At 38.6% G+C, this 27623-nt stretch overlaps 1 protein-coding gene across 1 annotated transcript in view; it reads left to right on the plus strand.

Moving 5' to 3' along the window:
• Nucleotides 1-27623, plus strand: part of TMEM131 (transmembrane protein 131) — a 144038-nt gene that overhangs the window by 2603 nt on the left and 113812 nt on the right. Inside the window, exon 2 of the mRNA XM_023734176.1 lies at nucleotides 17238-17278. Coding sequence (XP_023589944.1) covers nucleotides 17238-17278 — 41 coding nt within the window. The remainder of the gene's footprint in view (nucleotides 1-17237; nucleotides 17279-27623) is intronic.

Raw genomic sequence — 27623 nt, forward strand, 5'->3', positions numbered from 1 at the left:
AGGCAAAGGACACAGCCATTACACTGAAGAGGAGATGCGAGTGGCAGATAAACACATGAAAACACGTTCAGCGTCATCAGCCATTAAGCAAAACCAAACCCGTTGCCGTAGAGTCGATTCCGATTCGTAGCGACCTTATAGGACGGAGGAGAGCTGCCCCACACGGTTTCCAAGGAGCGCCTGGTGGATTCGAATTGCCGACCTGTTGGTTAGCAGCCGAGCTCTTAACCACTGCACCACCAGGGCTTCTTAAGGAAATGCAAAGTGAAATGACAATGAGACATCGCTGCATACCTATTAGAATGGCTAAAATAAAAAATGACACCACCAAATACTGACAAGGATGCAGACAAACTGGATCACGTACACATTCCTGCTGGGAACATAATATAGTACAGCCACTCTGGAAGACAGCTTGGCCGTGTCTTACAAAATTAAACACGTGATTACCGTATGACCGAGCAATTGAACTCTTGAGCATTTATCCCAGAGAAATAGAAATTTATGTTCATACCAAAACCTGTATACAAATGTTCATGAAAGCTTTATTCTTAATAGCCAAAGTCTGGAAAAGCCCAAATGTCCTTCTGTGGGTGAATGGTTAAACAAACTGGTACATCCATACCGTGGGATACTATTCATCAATAAAGGAACTATTGATTCCTGCATCAATCTCCAGTGAATAATGCTGCGTGAAAAAAAGCTGGTCCCAAAAGGTCACATACTATCTGATTTTATTTATATAACATTTTTGAAATGACAACATTTAGAAATGAAGAACAGACTCATGGTTGCCAGGAGTGGGAGGGCGGAGGGAGAGGTGGATGTGGTTATAAATGACAACAGTGTCTTCACTGTGGTGGTAGATACATAAACCTACGTAAGTGAGAACATTTCCTAGAACTAAATACACACACAAATGAGAACAAGTAAAACTGGGGAAACCTGAACAAGCCAGGTAGATTGTATCAGTGTCACTGTGTTGATTGTGATTATTATCCCATGGTTTTACAAAATGTTACCATTGGAAGAAACTTGGTTAAAATGTTCCTCTCTATTATTTCTTATACCTTCATGTGAATCTACAATTACTTCAGTAAAAATTTCCATTAAAAAATACGCAGACACATAGGCAAGCACAGGGAGCAGAACAATTAAGAAGAAAATACAGGGAAGACCCATTTTTGTTAGGTAAAAATTCCTGAAAATGCCTCACAGATATCCATTTTCACTGAGCAGATTATTTACAGGGAACCTTTTGGGGAGGATGGATGAGAGACAAGATCACATGTTGAGCTTTTTTCCATCAAAAACAGACCTCATCTTCTACCCACAGCCCAACCCTAGAGCAGATGTGTACAGTAGTCCAGTGTGAAGGTGGCAGAGAAACACAGTCTGATCGCCTGCAGAGAAGCTTGGCTCGCCTTCCAGCGTAGCCCTGGGGAGAGGTGCACAGTATGTGACACTCTCGTACCAACAGAAATTGTCTACTCCAGATAGACAAGGTAGAAAGATCATTTGCAGTAAGTTGGGAGTTGCCAACTTTCAGTTTCTGTTCTTTGAAATATTGTGTCTCTTCTGCTTGATGTTGTTGTTGTTAGGTGCCATCGAGTCGATTCCGGCTCACAGCGACCCTGCGTACAACAGAATAAAACACTGCCCCGTCCTGCGCCATCCTCATAATTGTTAGGCTTGAGCCCATTGTTGCAGCCGCTGTGTCAGTCCATCTCCTTGAGGGTCTTCCTCTTTTTCACTGACCCTCTACTTTACCAAGCATGATGTCCTTCTCCAGGGACTGGTCCCTCCTGATAACATGTCCAAAGTATGTGAGATGAAGTCTCGCCAGATTTGTTCATTCTTCTGGCAGTCTGTAATATATTCGGTATTCTTTGCCAGCACCACAGTTCAAAGGCATCAGTTCTTCTTACGTCTTCCTTAATCGTTGTCCAGCTTTCGCACGCATATGAGGCGATTGAAAACACCATGGTTTGGGTCAGGCGCACCGTAATCCTTAAAGTGACATCTTTGCTTTTTAACACTTTAAAGAGACATTTTGCAGCAGACTTGCCCAGTGCAGTGCATCATTGATTTCTTCACTGCTGCTTCCATGGGCGTTGATTGTGGATCCAAGTAAAATGAAATCCTTGATAACTTCAGTCTTTTCTCCGTTTATCATGATGTTGCTTATTGGTCCAGTTGTGAGGATTTTTGTTTTCTTTATGTTGAGGTGTAATCCATACTGAAGGCTGTAGTCTTTGATCTTGATCAGTAAGTGCTTCAAGTCCTCTTCACGTTTAATAGAAGGTGTAAAAATGTGTGGCACTGGTGTTTCCTAGGGACCCCACCTACTCCTGATATGTCTGTGCATGGATTAATAAAATTCAGATGCCCCTGCCAGGCTGCTGGTGAAGTGTGAAATCTCATCATCTAGGGATTGGTTCACTCTCTAGTGAGGCTGAACATCTTTTTCATATGATTAGTCACCATTTATTGTCTGTTCGTGCACTTTGCCTATATTTTAATCACAGTATTCTTTTTCCTTTTTCCTGTTGATTTATTAGAGTTTTTACATAAGATATATCTTTTTATAGTTAAGATTATTAACATTATAATCCTTATTTGCTTGCTGTTTTTTATTTTTTTGCATTTACCCTATTGTTACTCATTCTTTGACTTTTGGCATTACTGCATCATTTTATATTGGGGGGTTATACTTTATAGTAGGATTTTAGTTTTTTGACAATAGATGAGTTTATCTTATTTAGTCTTAGTGTAGATGTGTTTAATCTTTTCTGTCTTAATAGGTTTTCTGATTTTTATACTTTGTTTTCTTTTCTCTCTTGGCATAATGGCTCAGTTTTTAGATACACTTTAAAAATATGTTTAAACCTGTATTTATCAAATATTTCAGAAATAAAAATATCTTTTGTGATCTTTCCATCAGCACTTAGGGGACATTTTTGGTATGTTCTGAGATTTTTATTTTTCTGTTTTGTGTCTTAAACTTAAAGAACCTTAGTTCCCGCAGTTCCTTTACATTGGTACCTGCTTACCTTTCACAAGACGTGGCTTCCTCATTGGTGATGCTTCATCACGAGCTGTCTCCTCCTTGGCCAGATTGGTCTACGTGATGGGTTTTTTCCCTTCAAGAGCGTATACATGAGTGATAGGAATACTTCTCAAGTCCCTTTTTTGTCACCTTCATCCAAAAACTACAGCTTGGCATGCTCTAGAATTCTGAGTTCACACCCTTTATTGATGTATAATTAACTCGACAGGTTTGACAGAAACCTGTGAAACTGTCACCACGATCAAGATAGTGAACTTGTCTGTCACCCCAGAAGTTTATTCTGGACTCTTCCATCCCTCCACCCCCACTCTCCATCTCCAAGCAACACCGATCTACTTTTTGTCACTATCAGTTTGCATTTTTAAACATTTTACATAAATGGAATCATACAGAATGTACCTTTTTTTGGCAGGAGGGGGTCTGACTTCTTTCCTGCTACATAATTATTTTTACTCATCCCTGTGATGGCACGTATCAATAGTTTATCCTTTTTTATTGCTAAGTAGTATTCCATTATATAGATACACCACAATTCATGTATCCATTTACCTGTTGATGGTAATTTGAGTCCTTCCCGGTTTTGATCTGTTACAAATAAACCTGCCTTGAACAGTCCTGTGCAAGTCCTTGTATGGACATAGGCTTTTCTTTCTCTTGGGCAAATATCTAAGAGTAGAGTGGTTAGGTCATATGGTAGGTGTATGTTTAACTTTCAAAGAAATTGTCAAGCTTTTTTCCAAAGTGTTTATTCCATTTTACATTCCCGCCATCAGTGTGTGAGAGTTCCAGTTGCTCCACATCCTCTCCAGCAGTTGACATTGTCAGTCTTTAGAATTATGGACATTATAATAGGTATGTAGTGGTATCTCACTGTGCTTTTGTTTTTCCTTAATGGCTAATACTGAGCCACTTTTCATGTACTTAGTTGACATTTGTATAATTGCCCATTAACTTGAGTTGTTTTCTTATTACTCAGTTTTGAGAGTTCTTTACGTATGCTGAGTCTTTCATCAGATTTGTGAATTTTCTCTCACTATGCAGTTTGCATTTTTATTTTTGTAACAGTGTCTTTTGGTGAGCATATGTTTTTAATTTTGATGAAGTCTAATCTATCTTTTTTTTAATGGCTAGTGCATTTTTGTTCTGTTTAAGTCTTTCTCTACTCCAGGCTTGTAAAGATAATCTGTTATGTTTTCTTATGGGAGCTTTATACGTTTAGTTTTTATGTTTAAGACTATGATTTATCTGATATTTTGTGTGCATGGTGTAAAATAAAGATAAAGGTTCCTTTTAATCCTTCTTAGTTCCAGTTGTTCTAATACCATTTGTTGAAAAGACATTTGTTTTTCTGTTGAATTGTGCCTTTGTTGAAGATCAAATGACTGTATGTGTGTGGGTCTGTTTCTCGACCTTTTCCTGTTGTTTTGATCTGTTTGTCTGTCTTTATGCCGGTACCACTCTGACTTGATTACTGTAGCTTTATAATAGTCTTCCAAGTTTGTATGTTTGTTTATTTTCAGAGCTCCTTTGGCTAGTGTAGGTCCTTGGTATTTTCATGTGAATTTTAGAATCAGCCTGTCAATTTCTATAAAAAGCCATGCTGGGATTTTGATTGGAATTGCCTTGAATCTATCGATTAGTTTGGGGAGAATTGACAGCAATAGTGTGCCTTCCAATCCATGAACACCATATATCTATCCATTTGTTTAGGTCTTTAACTTCTCCCATTAGTGTTTTGTGGTTTCCAGTGTACAGTTCTTAGACATCTTTTATCTGATTTATCCCTAATATTTCATATTTCTAATGCTGTTGTAAATGTTATTCATTTCAACTTGGATCATTCATTGCTTATTATATAGAAATTCAAATTAATTTTGTCTGTCAATCTAGTACTCTGCAACCTTGCTAAACCCTTATATTAGTTCTAGTAGCTTTTTTTTGTAATTCCATCAGCTGTTTAGACAGTCATGTCGCCTGCAAATAAAAGGCATACTGGATGCCTTTTATTTCTTTTCTTGCCTTATTGTACTGGCTATAACTTACATAAATGTTAAAAAAGAAGTGATTAGAGCAGACATCTTTGCCTTGTTCCTCATTTTAGGGGGAAAGCATTCAATCTTTCACCACTAAGCATGAGGTAAGCTGTAGGTTTTTTATAGATTCCCTTAATCAAGTGAAGAAATCTATTCCTAGTTTGCTGAGAGTTTTTGTCATGAATAAATGTTGAATTTTTCAAGTGCTTTTTCTGCATCTGTTGAGAAAATTGATATAATTTTTCCCTTCATTCTGTTAATGTGTCTCACATTGATTAATTTGTAAATGTTAAGCAAATCTTGTGCTCTTAGAATAAACCATTTGGTCATTATTTATTATCTTTTTTATACATTGCTGAATGCAGTTTGCTAATATTTTGTCAAGAAGTTTTGCACTTGTGTACATAAAGGATACTGATCTGTGGTAGTTCCTTTTGATGTCTTTGGTGTTGGTATCAGAGTTCTGGTGACATCATCAAACGAGTTGTGGCAGTGTCCCTGCCCCCCCCGTTTTCTCAGAGTTTATGTCGGATTGGTGTTTTTTTCTTCAGTACTTGATAGACTTCATCATGAAACTTTCTGGGCCAGGAATTTTCTTGTGAGGAATTTTTTAACTGTAAATTCAGTTTATTTAATGGATATAAGAATGGTAGTTGCGATTACTGTTTCTTATGTCAGCATTGTAAATTGTGTTTTCAAGGAGTTTGTTTCATCCAAGTTGTCAAATTTATTGGCATAAAGTTGTTCATAATATTCCCTATAGTCCTTTCAGTGCTTGTAAGTCTGTATAATATCACCTTGTTCTTTCTTTTTATTTGTAATTTGTTTTTCTCTTGGTTTCTCTTGATCAAAAAAGATCAGTCTTGCTAAGTGTGTAACAGTTTTATTAATCTTTTCAAAGAACCAACTTGGCTTTGTTAGTTTTCTTACTTTTTGTTTACCCTTTTATTAATTTCTGCTCTTATGTTTATTAGTTCCTTTCTTTTCCTTACTTTGGGTTTAATTTGTCCTTCATTTTCTGGCTTCTTCAAGCATACGTCTCTTAAGTCTGTTTTAAGTCTGTAGATTGCCCCTTCCTTTCTTCCATTGCAGTTATGTCCTTCAGCTCGTTTGCTTTTCAGAATTACCCACGTTCTTGATTTTTCAAGATAGTCTTTAAATTGAGCAGAAAAGTAACTTCACAAGTATTTTATTCCACTCCCTTGGGGCAAGACAGTTTCAAGGCATTCCATAAAAACTAGAATTTATTCTTTTACAGTGTATTTTCCATATAATTTTCTTTAACATCCAAACAAATTTTTGGATTTTTTTTAATTAATTAAAAATACCTAAGCTTGCTTAAGTTTAAACTTCATTAGTATATGTATTTATTGACGTATTTTCAGTAAAACAATTAATGGTTGGGAGAAGTTGCAGTACAAAGTACAGTTTACAGATTTCACTATTCACTTCTCATTTCTGTCTGCTACTTACTAGTTATTTGACCTTGGATGCACTCTTAATTTCTCAAAGCTTCAATTTCTTCAAAATTGAGTAACTAGGAGTCCCTGGGTTGGCTGTTCAAACGCACTCGGAGGTGCCTCGGAAGATAGGCCTAGCGATTTGCTTTCAGGGTCACAGCCAGTGTGCCACCAGGGCTCCAAATGGTCATGGGAGGTGCAATTAAATTTATTTCTTCAAATTTTAAGATGAAACTATTTTTTGGGTTTATAAAGCCCCTATTTTTGTTATGGAGCCCTGGTGGCACAGTGGTTAAGAGCTCAGGCTGCTAACCAAAAGGTCGACAGTTTGAATCCACCAGCCGCTCCTTGGAAACCCTATCGGGCAGTTCTGCTCTGTCCTGTAGGGTCGCTATAAGTCAGAATCAACTTGACAGCAACAGGTTTGGGTTTTTTTTGTTTGTTTGTTTTGTTTTTTTGTTTTTAATTCTTATTATGGTGGGTGCATAGTATTGCGTTTCCAACATTCAGCCCATGTCTATTGATCATCCAGGTGTTGTGCTCAGCACATAGGACACCCTAGTAAAAAAGACAAACAAGGTTTCTTCCCTTGTGGAATGTACATTCTAGTGGGGGTGTTATGGATTGAATTGTGTCCCCCCTAAATTGTGTGTTGTAAATTGTAACCCCATACATATGGTTATAATCCCGTTTGGGAATGGGCTTTCTTTGTTCTATTAAGAGGCCATACCAGTGTAGGGTGTGTTTGAAGCCAGTCACTCTGAGCTATAAAAAGAGCAGATTAGGCACAGAGAAGCACACAGAAATGGCAGGAGATAGACGCCATGCCACATGAAGATCACCAAGGAGCCAAGGAGCAGAGGCTGAAGAGTCGAGAACCTTCCCCCAGAGCCAACAGAGAGAGTGTCCCTTAGAGCTGGCACCCTGAATTCAGACTTCTAGCCTCCTAAACTGAGAAAATAGATTTCTGTTTGTTAAAGCCACCCACTTATGGTATTTCTGTTACAGCAGCACTAGATAAAACTAAGACAGGGGGGTAAGTAAGTAAGATTATTAGAGATTATGTTGAGTACTACAAAATAAATAAACAAGGTAGAAAATAATGGGGGTGCGGGGAGCGCATGGGGACCAACTTGAGATCAGACGGCAGAGAAGACCTCTCTCTGGTGGAGGTATTTCAGTGGAGACACAAAGAATGACAGAGAACTGTCCAAGCAGGGGAATCGTATTCAAGGCTGAAGAACTCATGCATAGGTGCCACGAGGGAAAGGGCTTGGCTTTTGGGGAGAACTAAAGGGTGTCACTGTGCCTAGGGAGCAGCGAGTGAGGGAGAGTGGTTGGTGACAAGGCTGAGAGGATATGTGGGTGCCACATTTGTAGGCCTTGACCTTCTACACCATGGTAAGCACTTGGAATTTCATTCCAGAAGTAGTGGGAAGTTACTGAAGAGTGTTAATCAGCCGAGCCCTGGTTGCACAGAAGTTGAGCGCTCAGCTGCTAACCAAAAGATCAGTGGTTAGAACCCACAGAGGCTCCATGGGAGAAAGACCTGGCAGTCTGTTCCCATAAAGATTACAGCAAAGAAAACCCAAGGGGCAGTTCTTCTTTGTCGTATGAGCTCACTGTGAGTCATTCGACACTGTGGCACCTGACAGCAACAATCAGAGCAGCATGAAGTGATTTATGTTTTTAAAAAGTTCCCTCTAGCTTCTTGTATGTAGTCTGAGACTTGATTGAGAAAGAGTGGTGGAGGGAGACCAGTTAGGAGATTGTTGTCCTGCAAGATGTGCTTGGTCTGGGGCAGCATGGCGGACTTCACTGTTGCAGTGGGAGTGTGTGGATAAAGCTTGAGTTTTAATATTTATATTAATTATTAGTTGTGGATTTGGTAAGTTAATCAGTTCATAGAAGTATTTTTCCGTATTCAGACTTGCTAATATGTATTATTTTTCTTAAATATGCTGCAGTGTTTTAGAAAGTAAAAAATTTATATTAAGTCACTTGTCACCAAAATTTCACTCTCTAATAAATTTGCTTTTCCATTTTTTCTTGTCTTTCACTGGTTATCTTAGAGCTTATATCATTTTTAGCTAATGATGCTGTTCTTAGGCCTTTAACTATAGAATAAAGAATCTTTTTGCCTTGTTTCATACTTAAAAAGGGAATGTTACTCTGGAAAATAAATGTATAAAGTCTCTTAACATTCTGCTGTTGCCTCATAGAATTGGTATTGTGTTATAGGCCAGATCTGAGATGGTGTGTATGAAATAATCTATCACAGTTCTGGCACACAGTAGGCTGATTTTTTTTAGGAAGTAGCTGATACATTTTGAGGAAATGATTTGATAAGCAAATTAATATGTTTTTTTTGTTGCTTTTGCTAGCGCAATATTTAAATTTTTTTTTAATTGTATGTTTTTAGTTGATTTATATTAAAAAGTTAGGGAAAGTCTCTCTGTTGTGAGTTAAACCAACTTAAGCTAGCGTAAGCAAGAAAAAAGAAATGTATAGGTCCATGTTTCTGACCAGTCCAAGGAATAGGTCAGATGCAGCTCCTTATTCAGGACTGAAAAAAGTATGAGTAGAGTCCATCTCTCAGCTTGGCTTCCTCTGGGTGGTTCCACTTAGCTTTATATGATCCTCTCACCCATTTCTAACACTCCCCCTCCACCCATCTTCAGGCTAGTTTTATCAGAGGAGAAAGAGCAGCCTCTAGCCCAGTGGTTCCAGAGAAATCCTGGAATTGACTGTTGGCCAACATCGGTCTGACTGGAGTCCTGGGCTCTTCCCTGAAGCCACCTCTGTGACTCGAGGGAGCAGCCTCCATACAGTACCTGGTTCTGGATTTCACCTGAAGCACCTGGGCTGGTGATGGGAGGAGAAGTGGGCGCTCCTCAGTACAAGCACAGTCGCTGGGCACTGCTGCTGTAGGAAGGGGCTGTGGACACCGGGTGGAAAAAATGTTGTGGGTCTCTGGGGACTTCAAGCCTGCCTGACCTGCCTGACCCCAGAGATATTTGCGTTGTGATGCGTGTGTAAACTGTGTTATAGTGGTGTTTAGTCACATATGTTTTCAGCCCTAGATGGAGTTTATTATATTTTTAAAAATATATACAAAAATAACTTAATAGCCTTTATAGTTTTCTAAAGGCTGACTGTGTTTCCTATTGTATGTTTATATTTTTAAAACATGTTTTAAATACTCCCTTTTTTGTCTTTTCTAAGCATTTTTAATACCTCACGTTTTATACAGCTAGTCTTGGACTTGTTTATTCCAGTGAAACCACTTCACTCTTTTCCTGTCTTTTGTATGAAAACCATGCCTGTAATCATTTCAGATTTCCTGAGAGTTTCTAACTTATCCCCCAAAAGCCAAGCCCTTTCCCTCGTGGCACCTATGCATGAGTTCTTCAGCCTTGAATACAAAATCCCACCCCAGGCACTGCTTATAAATACTCAACATAGATAAAATACAAAATTCTGTATAAAGGAGCATCATCTAGTAATGTCATTTTTAGAAGGAAAAAATCATTTCTGTCATTAGATCATTTCCTGTAACTTCTTTTTTTATTAAGACTTTATTTTTAATTTTTATTACGATGAAATATATATAACAAGATAGTTTATCATTTCAGCCATTTTTACATGTGTAATTCAGCGACATTAATTATGTTCACCATTTTGTACAGTCATCAGCACTGTTTCCAGTTTTTTTGATGGCCCTTAACAGAAACTCAGTACCCCTTGAGCAATACCTCCTCATTTCCCCCCCTCCCCTATTAAACACTGATAAACTCTATGCATTTTGCCTATTCTAGATATTTTATATAAGTGAAATCATAGAGTATTTGTCCTTTGGCATCTGACTTATCTCACTCAGCATACTGTTCTCAGGGTTCATCAATGTCATAGCACGTATCAGAACTTCATTTCTCTTTATCGCTGAATATTATTCCATTGTATGGATGGATCACATTTCCTTTACCTATTCATCTGCTGGTAGATACTTGGGTTGTTTCCACATTTTGGCTCCTGTGAATATTACTAGACTTTGTTTTTTAAATCAATTTTAGGTTTACAGAGAAATTGAGCAGAGAGTACAGAGTGCCCATATACTCTGCCCCCGCCCCGAGTTTCCCCTATTATTAACATCTTGCATTGTTGTATTATGTTTGTTACAATTTATGAGCCAATATTAATACATTATTATTAACTAAAGTCCATAGTTTACGATAGGATTCACTCTATGTCATACAGTTCTATGGGTTTTGACAAATGCATAATGTACCCACCATGACAGTATCCTCAAAATAGTTTCACTGCCCCCTCCATCTCCCAAAATCCCTGGCAACCACTGATCGTTTCACTTTTTCCTTCAGTTTTGTCTTTTCCAGAATGTCGTATAGTTGGAACCATATGGTTTGTAGCCTTTTCACACTGGCTTCTTTCTCTTAGCAATTATGCATTTAAAGTTCCTCTGTGTCTTGATATCTCATTTCTTTTTATTGCTGAAAGATATTCCATTAAATGGATGTACTACACTGTGTTCATTCATCTGTTGAAGGACACTTTGATTGCTTCCTAGTTTTGGCAATTTTGAAAAATTTATGAATAAAAACTTTTATGTGGACATAAGCTTTCAACTCATTTGGGTAAATACCTAGGAGCATGATTGTTGAATCTTATGGTAAGACTATGTTTAGCTTTATAGAAACTGACAAGCAGTTTTCCAGAGTTATTGTACGTTTTTCATTCCCACCAGCAATGAATGAAAGTTTCTGTTGCTCGTCTTCGTTACCAGCATTTAGTGTTTTGTATGTTAGCCATTCTCGTAGGTGTGTAACGGGATCTCATTGTTGTTTTAATTTACAATTCCCTAATGACATATAATGTTGAGCATCTTTTCATGCCCTTATTTGCCATCTGTATATCTTCTTTGGTGAAGTGTCTGTTCAGATCTTTTGCCCATTTTTAATTGGGTCATTTGTTTTCTTATTGTTGAGTTTTTAAGAGTTCTAAGGGATTATTCTTTGATCTTCACCCTAAGAACCTGGTGGGACTCCAGGAGGTAAAACTCAGGAAAGTGTGAGAGCTCTTCTAAGATTGACCCCTTACGTTTTTAACTAGTTTATATCCACCTCCAAATAACCCTATACTGCTTCATGTGTAGTGAGATACTGTACAGCAGAGTATTCCCAATTCCTCCCTCCCATTATTTATAAAATTGATGTTATTCATTTTATTTATCTATGTTACAGTCACATAATATGTTGTTACTGTTATTACTTTAAACAAGCATCTTTTAGATCAATTGATAGGAAAAATAGAAATTTTTATTTTACCTGTATTCCTGCTCCAGTGCTCTTACTTCCTTCGTATAGATCCAAGTTTATGACCTGTACCATTTTCCTTCTCCCTGAAGAGCTTAATTTTAACATTTCTTGTGGGTAAGATCTGAAGATGATGAATTCCTTAAGTTTCTTTGTCTAAGAAAGTCTTTATTTCTCCTTCACTTTTTTTTTTTAATTTTATTGTGCTTTAAGTGAAAGTTTACAGCTCAAGTTGGTTTCTCATTAGAAAATTTATACACATATTGTTTTGTGACATTGGTTGCAATCCCCAGAATGTGACAGCACTCTCCCCTTTCCACTCTGGGTTCCCAGTGACCATTCATCTAGTTCCTGTCCTTTCCTGCCTTCTCATATTGCTTTTGGTCTTGCCCATTTTGTCTCGTATATTTGATTGTCTCCTTCACTTCTGAAGGATAATTTCACTGGATATAGGACTCTAGGATGGTGTTTCCTACCTCTTTCCACTCACCCCCACCCCCCAACTCTTTAAATATATCACTGTACTCTATTTTTTTACTTGGTTTCTGAGAAGTCTGCTGTATTTTTAGCTTTCTTCCTCTATAGAATTTTTTCCCTCTGGTTTTTTCAGGATTTTCCCTTTGCCTTTAGTTTTCTGCAGTTTGAATGTGACATGCCTAGGCATTGATTTTTTGGTATTTATTATGCTTGGTGTTCTTTGAGCTTCCTGGATCTGTGGTTTAGTGTCTGTCATTAATTTTGGAATTCTTTTTTCTCTTTGCATGTCAGTTTGACAAGTTTATGTTGATATATCTTCAAGCTCAGTGATTCTTTCCTCAGCTGTGTCAAGTCCATGGATGAGCCTATCAAAGGCATTCTTCATTTCTGTTACATTGTTTTTTATTTGTGACATTTCATTTTGATTATCTGCTTACATTGACCGTTTGTTAATTCATGTTAACTGTTTTTCCATTAGAGCTCTTAACCTACTAATCATTTAAAAAAAAAACCGAAACCCATTGCAATTGAGTCAGTTCCAACTCACAGTAACCCTGTAGGACAGAGTTGAACTGCCCCATAGGGTTTCCTAGGCTGTAATATTTATAGAAGCAGACTGCCACATCTTACTCCCAGGGAGTGGCTGGTGGGTTTTAACAACCAGCCTTTCGGTTAGCAGCTGAGCGTTTAACCTGTGCGCCACCAGGGCGCCTACATAGTTATTTTAAATTCCCAGTCTGATAATTCCAACATCTGTGTCATATCTGATGCTTGGTTTATCTCTTCAGATTGTGTTTTTTCCTGCCTTTTGTCATGCTTTGTAATTTTTTGTTAAAAGCAAGACATGTTATATTAGGTAATAGGAACTAAGGTAAATAAACCTTTAATATGAAGGTGAATGTTATTCTGGCTAGGAGTTGGGCTTTGTTTGATGTTTACTGTAACTGCACATACCAGAGGCTCCAGGGCCATTGTTGTCTCTCCTGTTGACTCTGGGCTTCCCTAAGTCCTTCTCCTCAGAGAGAATCTGTGCCTTGTAGCTCTTTCAGTTTAATCTGAGGTTGATATACTGGAACCCTGTTAGTGTAATGGTCAGGTTTGGGGAGGGGAAGTGTTCTTATGATCATCTTATGATTAAATCTTACCCTTGTAGTGAGCTTGTGTTTTGGGGCTGTGACCTTCACAAGGTGAGACAGGAAGGCTAGAGGGGACTAGAGTGGAAGGAATTCCCTTCTCCAGCTGAGATAGGGCTCTAGTAAAGTCTTTCTGACTGGAGAATAGTCCTTTGCTGTGATGTTTTTATAATGACTGGAGCCCTGGTGACACAGTGGTTAAGTGCTCAGCTGCTAACCAAAAGATTGGCAGTTCAAATCCACCAGCCACACCTTGGAAACCCTGTGGGGCAGTTCTGCTCTGTCCTATAGGGTAACTGTGAGTAGCAATTGACTCAATGGCAATGGGTTTGGTTTTGGTTTTTTATAATAACTGCTTTGTAACTGCATATACCAAAGACAAAGATGCAATTAATAACATTTTTATATTTTCTGAGTCTAGTTAATGATGGAAACCCTGATGGCATAGTGGTTAAACACTATGGCTGCTAACCAAAAGGTCAGCAGTTCAAATCCACCAGGCGCTGCTTGGAAACTGTATGAGGCAGTTCTACTCTGTCCTGTAGGCTCGCTATGAGTCGGAATGGACTCAACAGCAACGGGTTTGGTTTTTTGGTTTTTTTAGTTAATGAACAGATTTTTGTTCATGCTGCACCAAGTTTAATTTTAGCAAGAATTTGTTATGTCTTAGATTTATGTCTTTTGTATCATTTATTTATAACAAAAAGTATTTTATTAGAAACATTTCAGACCTACAGAGAAATTGAAAGAGTTGTAGAGTGAACATGTTTACATCTACCACCTATACTCCTCAATTAACATTGTGCTATATTTGCTTTGTCATGTATCTGTGTGTTTTCCCTTAATTTCTACAGTTGTATATTAGCATTTGTACTTACTTATACTGTGATATTGCCCTATTCTCCTATTGCTTTTTCTTTATTCTCCTAGAACTCAGAGCTGGTATTATACAGAATAACCTTGACCTTCACTATAGTATTAACATCACTGGTTTTGTGGGACAGTTGGGACCTCTACTGTTTGTAGCTTTGTTTCAGGCAACTGATTTTTGTAAGATAGCTGCTTAACTAATGATTTTAAAGGAATAGATATCATTTTCATAATAAAAAGTTAAAGAATTTTTTCTTTATTACAAAAAATGAGTCCAGTGAGTACTCATTTACCTATAACTCAAATAGATGCAGCAACTCAAATAGACACAGCTGTTGACCACACACACACACACTGTATTGCTGAAACATTTTAAAGAAAATTATAGATATCCTGACACTTTGTCATGGATTGACTTGTGTCCCCCCAAAATATCTGTCAACTTGGCTGCGCCATGATTACCAGTATTGTGTGATTGTCCACCATTTTGTCATCTGATGTGATTTTCCTGTGTCTTATAAATCCTGTCTCTATGACATTGATGAGATGGGATTAGTGGCAGTTATGTTAATGAAGCAGGACTCAGTGTACAAGATTGGACTGTGTCTTGAGCCAATCTCTTTTGAGAATTAAAAGAGAGAAGCGAGCAGAGAGACATGGAGACCGCATACTACCAAGAAACAACAGCCAGGAGAATAGCATATCCTTTGGAGCTGGGATCCCTGTGCTGAGAAGCTCCTCGACCAGGGGAAGATTGATGACAAGGACCTTACCCCAGAGCTGACAGAGAGAAGAAGCCATCCCCTGGAGCTTGTGCCCTGAATTCGGACTTCTAGCCTCCTAGACTGTGAGAGAATAAATTTCTCTTTTTTAAAGCCATCCACTTGTGGTATTTCTGTTATAGCAGCCCTAGATAACTAAGAAACACTTCATCCCAGCATGCACCTTAAAAAAAAAGGGCATTTTCCCACATGTGCTATATTTTCCACAACACTGTTACAAAATAATAATATACTAATGATAAAAAATAATAACCCAACTCTACTGCCTTTTCTAATTATATATAATAGCTAACCTTTTGGGATATGTTCACTGATATTATTCCTTAGAATCTTGGTGTTTTCTCAGATACTATTGTTAAGGACTTCATTTTCTTCACCACCTGAGCTACAGCAGTTGTCTTCCAGCTTCCTGTTTTCTCTTCTCTATTGACCTTCTCTAATCCATCCTCTACAGTAAAACCAGAATAATGTCTTTTTAAAACTTGAATCAGACCATGTCTGTCTCTGTCTCGCTCTCTTCCTCCTTCAGACTTCTTGTATTTAGAGTACAATATAATCCAAGCTCCTTGGCATGGTTTATAGGATACGACATAATCTGCTCCCTGCCCCGCCCCTTCAACCTCATTTTCTATTTCTCTTCCCCTTCTCTTTATGTTCCAGAAAAATATAATTACTATCTTTTTCTTGCACATGCCAGGCTCTTCTCTGTACAGATAGTCCCTGACTTACGACATATTCAAGTTACGATGAATCACACTACAACCATCCATTTTTTTGTACATCTTGTTGTTAGTAATATGTAATACATATAGTATTGTAGTGCATAATTTGCTGATGTTATCATTCTCAGATGGTCACTCGAAGATGTTCAGTATTAAGATTTACTGTCAAAACACTGCTGTATAGCCGGCAATAATGAAAACTAAAAAAAAAAAGAGGTATTTGACTTACGTCAGAACCGATTTACAACAGAGTTGTCAGAACAGAACCCCGTCATAAGTCGGGGACTACCTGTATTAGGGCCTTTGCACGTGCTGTTTTCTGCACCACTGCCACAACCCCACTCTTTTTATTCTTTAGTCTCTTTTTTTATTCTGCAGCGTGTTACTTCTTCAGACAGGCCTTCCCCTCATGACATATTTAGGCGTGTCACCTATTCTTTTACACAGCACCTTCTTAATATCTTCATAATCCTTTATTCAGTGTATAAATGCATATTTATTTACTTTTTTCATGACTGTTCCTAAGTTCCGCTGTGGTGGGGACCATTATACACCAGACTTGGCACACAGTTGCTAAGAGGTGAATCAGTGAGAGACGTGCATAACCTCTGTCTTAGCTCTCTAGTGCTGCTGTAACAGAAATACAACAAGTGGGCGGCTTTAACAAACAGAAATTTACTTTCTCATAGTTTGGGAGGCTAGAAGTCTGAATTCAGGGTGCTGGCTTTGGGAGAAGGTCCTTATCTCCTTTCGGCTTTTGTTCTCAGCTTCTTGGCAATCCTCATGTGGTACGGCACCTGTCTTCTTTCATCTGTGCTTGCTTCTGTGCCTAATCTTCTCTATCCCAAGAATGATTGGCTTAAGACACACTCTACACTGATAATGGCCTCATTAACAAAGAAAAACTCTTAATCACAAATGGGATTATATCCATACGTATATTGGTGGTGGTGGTGGTGTGTGCTGTTGAGTTGATTTCTACTCATGGTGACCCTGTAGGAGTTAATATTCCAACGTATATTTTAGGGGACACAATTCAATCCAGAGCAGCCTCACAAAGTTATTGTAAAAGGGACAGCTCTCACAGCATTTATTGGTTTGACAAACTTAAAAATGAATCACAGGACTTTGTATTTACTGCCATGTGTGTTTAAAATTTGATCCAAATTATTCTCTCATTTGAATTACATACTGTGGCAAGTCATTTCACGTGATTTTGGGATCGGGTTTAACTTGGAAATCCAAGTAGGTATAAGATCAAAGTTCAATGTAGAATAAAACATTTTTGGATATTCTGTATGTCTGTTGCATAAAAATTTGGTTTCAGTGATTTCATCGTTGTTTTTTCTTCCTTTTACAGACTGAGACAACACTTGGACTCAGTTCATATCAGCAGAAAAGGTAGGCTTGTTTGTGTATTTAGTAAGGCAGTAGCATACATTGAGTTTCTTTTGGGAAGTCCTACAGTTTTTCTCTTTTGCCTCACTTCTTTGGTGAAGAGGGAATAGCAAATTATAAATCACATTGTATCATGTATTTCTAAGCACTGTGTATGGAAAAACAGGTTTAATTCTGAGTTTATGTGTAATACATTGTGTAGAATTCCTCACACATGAGGTCGACATGAGTTGGAATCTACTGGATGTCCCTAACAACAGCAATCACATATGGGGTTTGTTGTTGTTGTTAGGTGCCGTCAAGAGGATTCCAACTCATAGTGACCCCATGTGACAGAGTCGAACTGCCCCATAAGGTTTCCTGGACTTTAATCTTCACGGAAGCTTATCACCAGGTCTTTCTCCCACAGAGCTCGGTGGGTTCCAACTGCCAGCCTTTCAGTTAGCAGCCAAGCGCTTAACCCTGAACGCCACCAGGACTCCACATATGGGGTTTACTTAGCTTAGAATCCCCTTGCTTTGTAAGAGGGTTAGCTTTGTAACTCTTATCTTGTGCCTTTTAGGGACTGACTGTGGCTGCCTTCGGTTATCCGGATGTCTGCCTGCCCGTGGCTGCTTTCGGTTATCCGGAGGTCTGCCTGCAGGCACATGGAGGGAGAGCTCAGAGCAGTTGAACCCAGTCTTCTGACTAAAAGAGCCTTTTAAACACAGATTTTCTGTGATAGTCTGAGGGTTGTTTTACTCTCAGATATTGTGAAAATACATACACTCATGTGAATTGAAGATACCTTCTCCACCCCCACCCCCACCCCCCACATTGGCAGCTTCTCGTGTTTCCTAGGGGGCCAGTATGAAGGAACAATACTAGCCAGCTTCCCCATCCATAGCCATAGAAATACTCCTCCTGGTGTCTGAAGGGCAATGAGAGGTATCTGGGAATTAGATAACTAGTCCCTCCGGCAACTTTTTTATGTCCGTTGCTGTATTTACTAATCACTTCCCTAGGGAACTATAGATTTTAAAACGTTTTAGCTTTAAAAGAAGCCCTGGTGGTAGTGGCTAAGCACTCAGCTGCTAATCGAAAGGTCGGTGGTTTGAACCCACCAGCAATCTGCTCCCATAAAGATGGCAGCCTAGGAAAGGCAGCCTATGGAGCAGTTTTACTCTGTCCTGTAGAGTCGCTGTGAGTTGAAATCAACTGGGCGGCAATAGTTTGCTTTTTTTTGTTTAGTTTAGAGGATTGTATAATAGCAACTCCTCTTTGCCAGGAACTACTGGTCAAGCACCCAAAACCTGTTCTACTGACTTCCTTTACTGATAATTGGAATCCTGGAAGTGGTATTATTGGAGTTCCCAGATAAGAAATCCAATTCACAGATTTAAGAATTTAACTTTTTTTATACTGTGTTTTTAAGAGTACTTTTTTTCTTGTAATTATTCTTGAAACAAGAGCAAACCAATTTTATTTTACGGTGGTAAAATATATGTAACATAAAATTTCCCATATTAACCATTTTTAAGTGTACAATCCATTGACGTCAGTTGCATTAACAGTGTTGTACAACCGTTACAGCTTTCTGTTTCCAAAACTTTTTCATCATCCCAAACAGAAACTCAGTAACATTGAAACAGTAAATCCCACTGCTGTCTCCCCTCAGCCCCTGGTATCTGCTGATCTACTTTGCCTCTATGCATTTGCCTATTCTAAATATTTCATTTGAGTGGAATCTGACTTATTTCACTCAGTGCAATGTTTTCATGGTCCGTTCATGTTGTAGCGTGTATCAGAGCTTCATTTCTCTTTATGGCTGAATAATATTCCGTTGTAAGGATAGACCACATTTTGTTTATCCATTCATCTATTCATGGACACTTGGATAATTGCAGCAGTGAACGTTGGTGTACACGGATCTGGTTGAGTCCCTGCCTTTCAAGTCTTTTGGGTTTGTACCTAGGAGTGGAATTGCTAGCTTATATGATACTTCTGTTTAACTTTTTGAGAAACTGCCAAACTGTTTTTCATAGCAGCTGCGTCATTTTACATTCCTCCTAACGGGGTGAGGGTTTCGGTGTCTCGACATTCTTGCCAACGTGTCTCCGTTATTTTCCTTGTAGTGTGCGTGAAGTGGTATCTCAGCTGTGGTTTTGACTTGTATTTCCCTAATGACTCATGATAATGAGTATCTTTTTATGTGCTTATTGGTCATTTGTGTATCTTCTTTGGGAAAATATCTATTCAAGTCCTTTTCCTATTTTTTAATTGAGTTGTTTGTCTTTTTGCTGTTGAGTTGTAGGAGCTTATGTTGTTGTTGTTAGGTGCTGTCCAGTCGGTTCTGACTCATAGGGACCCCATGTACAACGAAATGAAGCACTGCCCAGTCCTGCAGCATCCTCACAGTCATTGCTATGTTTGAACTCTGCTGCAGCCACTGTGTTAATTCATCTTGTCGAGGGTCTTTCTCTTTTTCTCTGACCCTCTACCTTACCAAGCATGATGTCCTTCTCCAGGGACTGGTCCCTCCTGATAACATGTCCACAGTATGTGAGACAAAGTCTCGCCATCCTCGCTTCCAAGGAGCATTCTGGCTGTACTTCTTCCAAGACAGACTTGTTGGTTCTTCTGGCAGGCCATGGTATAGTCAGTGTTCTTCGCTAGCACCATAATTCAAAGACATCAACTCTTCTTTTTTTGTATACTCTGTATATTAAATCCTTCTGAGGATGTATGATTTCCAAATATTATCTCCGATTCTGTAGGTTGTCTTTTCACTTTCTTAGTAATGCCCTTTGCATAAAAGTTTTTAATTTTGATGAAAGCAAATTAACCTATTTTTTTTCTTTTGTTGCTTGTGCCTTTGGGGTCAAATGGAAGAATCCATTGACAAAAATAATGCCCTGAAATTTACCCTCATGTTATCTTCTAAGAGTTTTATGGTTTTAGCTCTTATATTTTGATCGTTGATTCATTTTGAATTAATTTTTGCATATAGTGTTAGGTATGGGTCCAACTTCATACTTACGCATGTGAAAATCCAGTTGTCCTAGCACCATCTTTAAACAGACTGTTCTTTCCCTATTAAGTGAACTTAGCGCCCTTGTCAAAAATCAATCAACCGTAGATGTACAGGTTTATTTCTGGACTCCCAGTTCTGTTGGTCTGTATGTCTATCCTTGTACCAGTACCACACTTTTTGATCGCTGTAACTTTATATCAATTTCGAAATTGGGAAATCCCAGTGCTCCTATTTTGTTCTTTTTCAAGATTGTTTTGGCCATTTGGGGCCCCTTGCATTTCCATATGAATTTGAGAATAGGCTTTTCCATTTCTACAGAAAAGGCTGTTAGAATTTTAATAGGGATTACGTTGAATCTATAGATAGCTTTGGGTGGGATAGACATCTTACCAATTTTAAATCTTCCAATCCGTAAACATGAGATAGCTTTCCATTTACTTTGGTATTCATTGCTGGTGTATAGAAGTACAACTTATTTTTGTGTGTTAATCTAGTACCCTGCAACTTTGCTGAGTTTGTTGATTAACTCTAGTAGCTTTCTGGAGAAATCCCTGGGGTTTTTTATATATAGGTGCATGTTATCTGGGAATAGAGATAATTTTACTTCTTTCTTTCTAGTTTAGATTCCTTTTATTTTTCTTGCTTGCCTAATTGCTCTAGCTAGAAGTTCCAGTACAGTATTCAGTCGCAGTAGTGAAAGTGGGCATCTTTGTCTTCTTCCTGATCTTAGGGGAAAAGCTTTCAGTCATTCACCATTGAGTATAATACTAGCTGCATGTTTTTCTTAAATGCTCCTATCATGTTGAGGAATTTCTCTTCTATTCCTACTTTGCTGAGTCTTTTTTATCATGAAAAGGTGTTGAATTTTGTCAAATGCCTTTTCTACATTAGGTGAGGTCATCATGTGGTTGTTTTTCTTTGTTCTATTAATATGGCATATTACATTGATTGATTTCCTTATCTTGAACCACCTTTGCATTACTGGAATAAATCCCACTTGGTCATGGTGTGTAATCCAGTTTGCTAGTATTTTTTTTGAGGATTTTTGCATCTATATTCGTAAGGATTTTGTCCTGTAGTTTTCTTGTCATGTCGTTGTCTGACTTTGGTGTCAAGATAATGCTGGCCTCATAGAATGAGTTAGGAAGTGTTCCCTCCTCTTCTTTTTTTTTTGGTAGAGTTTGAGAAAGATTGGTGTTAATTCTTCTTTAAATGTTTGGTAGAATTCCACAGAGGAGACATCTGGTCTTGGACTTTTCTATGTTAGGAGGTTTTTGATTACTAATTCAATCTCTTCATACGTTACAGGTCTGTTGAGATTTTCTATTTCTTCTTGAGACAATTTAGGTAAATTGTGTGTTTCAAGAAATTGGTCCATTTCATGTAAACTGTCTAATTTGTTGCTGTACAGATGTTCATAGTATTCTCTTATAATCCTTTTTATATCTGTATGATCCCCACATTCATTTCTGATTTTAGTTATTTTCATCTTTTCTCACTCTGTCTTTAAGTAATTCAATTAAAGATTTGTGAATTTTATTGATCTTTTTAAAGAAACTTTTGGTTTTGTTGATTCTATTGTTTTTCTATTCTTTACTTCATTTATCTTTGTTGTAATCTTTATTATTTTCTTCCTTCTGGTAGCTTTGGGCTTAGTTTGCTCTTTTTCTGGTTTCTGAAGGTATAGAGTTAGGCTATTGATTTGAGATTTTTCTTCTTTTTTAGTGGAGGCATTTACAGTTATAAATTTCCCTCTGAACAGTGCCTTCTCCGCATCCCATAAGTTTTGGTATGTTATGCATTCATTTTCATTTGTCTCAGAGAATTTTATAATTTCCCTTGTGATTTATTCATTGATCTGTTGTTTGTTTAATGTTTTGTTTAATTTCCAGAATTTATAGATTTTGCAGTTGTCCTGTTACTGATTTCCAGTTTCATTCCATTGTGGTTAGAGAAGATATTTTGTATGATGTCAGTCTTTTTAAGTTTTTTGAGACTTGTTTTGTGACCTAGGGTATGGTATGTCCTAAAGAGTGATCCATGTGCACGGGAGAAGAATGTGTATCATGCTGTCGTTGGGTGGAGTGTTCTGTATATGTTTGTTAGGTCTAGTTGGTTTACAGTGTTGTTCATGTCTCTGTTTCTTTATTGATCTTTCTAACTGTTCTATCTATTATTAATAGTGGTGTATGGAAGTCTCTTAATTATTATTGTAGAGCTGTCTATTTCTTCCTTCAGTCTGTGTGCATTTGCTTCATGAATTTTGGGGCTCTGGTGTTAGGTGCGTATATATTTATAATTGCTATATCTTCTTGATGACCCTTTTTTCATTATATAATGGACTTCATTTTCTCTTGTAACAGTTTTTGACTGAAAGTCTATTTTGTCTGATACTAATATAGCCGCCCCAGCTCCCTTTTGGTTACTATTTGCATGGAATATCTTTTGCCATCCTTTCACTCTCACCTTGTTTGTATCCTTGTAGACATATAGTTGGAGCATGGTGAATTTTTTTGTTTTTAATCCATTCTGCCAATCTCTGCCATTTGATTGGAGAGTTTACTCCATTTATATTTAAACTCATGACCGATCAGGAAGGACTTAACTTCTACCATTTTGCTATTTGTGTCTTATACCTTTATTGTGCTTCCAATGCTGCCTTCTTTTGTTATTAGTTGATATTTTTGTAGTGAACCATTTTGATTCATTTCTCATTTCCTTTTTATGTATTTATTTTTTACTTTGTGTGTGTGTGTGTGTGTGTGTGTGTGTGTGGTTACCAGAGGGTTTTTGTTGCTTGATTGTGTTCTTTTGAATGGGCCATCTTTTGCTATTTCTTTGTATGCCTTGTGATTTTTTATTGAAAACTGGACATTTGAATATTATAACCCTGGATATCAGAGTCTCCCCTTCCTCAGGGTTTGCTGGATTTTTTTTTTTTTTTTAATTGTTGAAGGCTTTGGTAGTTCATCTGTTTAGTGAGTTTCCCTAGCTCTTTTTGCAAAGACTGCCTGCCTGGTTGTGTGTGGGCACTGAAGTATCTTCCCTTAGCTTGTGTTCAGCTGGTGTTTTGACCAAGATTTCCTTGAACCCCAAGGGAGAAAAAAAAGTCACCTCTCCCAGTCCTTGCAGATTAACTCTGTGAAGCCAGGACACTCCTTCAGCACTTAGCTAGGCTTGCACTGAGCCTAGGATCAGACTGAGGTAAAAGTGTAGGGACTTTTCAGGTATTTTCCAAGCATGCATCTTGACCTGTGCGTGCATGTGGCTTTCTCAGTATATACATGGTGCTTTTGAATGCTCTAATTTCCCAACAAATCTTTCTCCTGGGATTCTTCCAATCCTTAAGCTTCTACTATAAGTCTCAAATCACACTAGGCACAAGCAGTTACAGTTTTCAGGCACTGTCGGCCTTTCTTCCACCCTGTGTGAGCTCTGAAATAGGCCAAACAAAGACAGGCATCTTGCTTCAGGCCTTCAGCTAGCCACCACAGGGTTAGAACAGACACACATAATAATTTGTGAATGAAGTTTGCTCCTTCTGGAACCAGAGACCAGCATCCCTTTCTGGAACTGTTGGCCAGCACAGCTTAAAGATAGCAGCTGAGTCAGGGAGGGAATGGGTCACAGGCCCATAGAAAACCAGAACTTTCCTACCGTTTTGACATCGCCTTTTTCTCAGTTCAGCCTTCGCTTAGTTGCTGTAAGCTTTTGGCTGGTTCCCAGAGTTCTGACAAAGTTGGTTCTACCAGTTTCTGCTTGTGTTTTTGGTGTTCCGGTGGCGGGTTGGGAGCATGGAACTGCTTATGCTACCATTTTCAAACCACATTTATTATCAGTAAGTCAGTTATTTAATTAAATCAGACACGTACACTACTAAACTGGCTGTAACAATAGCACAAGTGCCCCAGCCCCTGTTGTCATCACCAGAAGGACTGGAACTCCCATCTGGATTAGCAGAAGTAAGGAAGCATTTCCTTTTCACAGATCTTGATGCTTAAAGTACATCTGTGAATATCCTCAGACTACCAAAATACAGACTGCATCAACATAGAATTTTGTTTTGAATGAGAAATATCAATTACTCAGATTAAGTGTAGGACACTTAAAGCTTTATTTCATAAATATAATATAAAAATTTTTATATTCACTGTATTTGGTCTTTAGCTTTCCCGTATCTGTAATAACATAGACCTATTTCCTGATTGCTTTATTTGTCATTTTCCCTAATTTTATGTGCCCTATTGGGAACTGCCCTACCTGTGAACCCAGCCCAAAAGACACAACCATTGCCTACAGTAAGGCATAGATTTCTCTGCTGTTGTGTTTATAAGGCAAAATGCCACTCCTGGCGTGGGTTGTCTTCAGACCACTGTGAATCTAGCCTGATGCCACCTCAGCTGGGCCATCTAAGAACCCTAGAACTCTCTTCATGCACCTGGAGCCAAAATAGTGGGAAGAAAAGCACATTTGTTATCTCTTGCTTCTTCTTTGATCCTTTATTCCAGCAGTTAGGATATTAGCTATAGAATTATCCTGATATACATTTACATTTACATGAGGTCGCCATGAGTCAGTATCAGCTCAGCAGCAACTATCAATGACGTTTAGGAAGATGATATTATTCATCCACGATTAAGATCTGGCCTTTCAATTATTTTCCTTTTATAATGAAGCCTGGGCATCAGTGTGTAATTATGTTAATAAATATAACATTTACTTTTGCCCGCAATTAACCCTAAATATCTAGGATATTGTAGTTAAATGCAAAAGTTGGTGGTATTTTAATGGCAGATAAAGTCTGCTGACAGTTGCAGTGTGACTAATACCTATTTTAAAATTTGAAAAAAGCTAAAGGGAACATGCTTAAATTGTTTTTTAACATTTCACTTGGATTTGTGCTTCTGTTTTCTCTGGATTTGGCCCTGCAGCTTTTCGAACACATGAAAAAACGTGTATGTAAAAGGATGGTGCTACTTGGCGTTAATCTTAACCACTGTGTTAAACTGATGATAGGCAAGGCAGCTCATCAGAAGTGAGTTTATATAAAGTCATGGTTTTCTTTGCATTAAACCGCAGAAGCAGCTGTTGGTAAGTTTCTTTGAGCAGACTAGTTTACCTCACTTAGTTTAAAATAAAAGAACACAACAAATTACTCTTATTTTAAAGATGAGTGTAACAGAGTTGAATCCAGAATGGTGGCGTGAGGAGCTCTGGAGCTCTTTCCCAGAGAGGTGTCTATTAAGCTGATGAGAAGTAGCAAAGACATTCAGAATCTCTGGAGATTGATCAGAGGGTTTACAACCAGTTGAAAAGCATTTGTTGAAAGCTGTGGGAACTTCATAAGAATAGAAGAACAGAGGGAGGCTGGGGCTTCCAGGCTAGGGACTGTACCCATTGACCCCACAGCTCCGCCTTATGGAATAACTTCCATCTCTCCCTCCTCCCTGGGCCGGAAGAGCTCTTCCAGGTACTTTCAGCAGCTGGAGAACACTGACATATCCTACTGCTTACAGGCTCCGTGCTCCAAAGGCTTATCTTGAGTTGCTGGCATCACCTGGCTGGTGTTTGTTCGCCCACCCGCTCCCACTGTGTGTGGAGGATCCAGGCAGGCAACTTATCAAAAGAACAGTCCTTTCCTGCACAGCTCTGTGTTGCAGGAGAGCTGCGCTGGTGGGCTCAGCAGCTGAGTAGTAGATCCTGTATCCCCTAGCTCCATAGGGCAGAAGATCTGTTCTGAGTAGGTTTGGCAGCTGGTGAACTTCGGAAGCTGATTAATGTAGGGCTACATCTGACAAAACCCACTGCCCTGTGGGGTCCGACTCATAGCGACCCCACAAGGTTTCCAAGGCTGTAAATCTCTATGGAAGTAGACTGCCACATCTTCACATCTTTCTCCCTCAGAGCTGCTGGTGGTTTTGAACCACTGACCTTTCAGTTAGCCGTTGAGTGCTTTAACTGCTGCACCACTACAGAGTTTCTATTTGGGGTGATGAAAAAAGTTTTGGAAATAGTTGGTAGTGATGGTTGCAAAGCAGTGTGAATGCAATTAATGTGACTGAATTGCACACTTAAAAATAGTTAAAATGACAAATTTTATGCTATATATATTTTACTACAATAATTTTTTTAAAAATAATTTAAGGGGAAAAAAAGGATTATACCTGTGCCAACTTACATTGTACTCACTTGAATATTAAATCATTTCTTGGCTATAGACCTGCTTGCTATTGCTTAGAAAATACACATTTCTATATGAGGGAATCGTCTTTTATGTATTTTTTTCTATCATATTCTGAATGTTCTGTAAATATCACAATAACAATTGCAGGCCACCACTTCTGTGGAGGATTTTACAGGAGGTTTTAGCCTCAGGCATAAAAAAAGGAAAGCAAGGTGTAAAGATTTGAAAGGAAGACAGAATTGTTACTTGAAAATGATTGGTCTGCAGAGATAATTCAAGAGAGTTCTCATTATGTCAGCACATGTAGTGACACTGGAAATTCCAAGTAAATCTATAGACAAACTATTAGAATTAAACCCACCAAGGTGACTGGCCATAAGATCAGTAAACAAAATCAATAACCTTTTTATATGAAGCAGTGACTGTGTGTAGCCTCACCACCCATCTGTCAGTTTGCCATGCTGTGGTGGCTTGCATGTTGCTGTGGTGCTGGAAATGATGCCACTGGTATTCCAAATACCAGAGGGTCCCTCATAGGTGTCAGTGGAGCTGACAGACTAAAACGGGCTAAGAAGAAAGGCCTGGTGATCTGCTTCCAAAAGTTAGCCAGTGCAAACCCTGTGAATCACAGAATATTGTCTGAGACTTCAACTCACTTACTTTGGATACGTCGTCAGGAGGGACCAGTCCCTGGAGGACATCATATTTGGTATAGTGGAGGGCCAGCGAAGGAAAGGCAGACCCTCAGTGAGATGGAGTGACACAGTACTTCTGCTTCCACTCTTGGGTGTACAGTCTTTTCTTCCCATACCAGCCAGATTAACCTTTTAAAATGTGTCTGATCATGTTGCTTCCTTGCTCCAAATTCTCTAGAGGCTTTTTGTTACACTTCGAATAAAATCCAAACTCCTGCAAGGACATCTGACCCTTGTACCTCTCTGGCCTCAGCCTTTACCTCCTCTACCCTTCCTGGATGCTTGCAGCTTCAGCCTCCATGTTTCCTCAGCATGCCAGGTCACTTCTGCTTTCTTTCCTCAGATCCCCACCTGGCTCACCACCACGTGTCATTCAGGTCTCTGCTCAAGTGTCTCTCCTCAGAGAGGCCTTCCCCATTGTAACTCTGCCCCCATGGTGTCTGACTGGTCTTTGTA

This window comes from Trichechus manatus, unplaced genomic scaffold (assembly GCF_000243295.1).
Source record: "Trichechus manatus latirostris isolate Lorelei unplaced genomic scaffold, TriManLat1.0 scaffold00004, whole genome shotgun sequence".
In the NCBI taxonomy this organism is placed as follows: domain Eukaryota; kingdom Metazoa; phylum Chordata; class Mammalia; order Sirenia; family Trichechidae; genus Trichechus; species Trichechus manatus.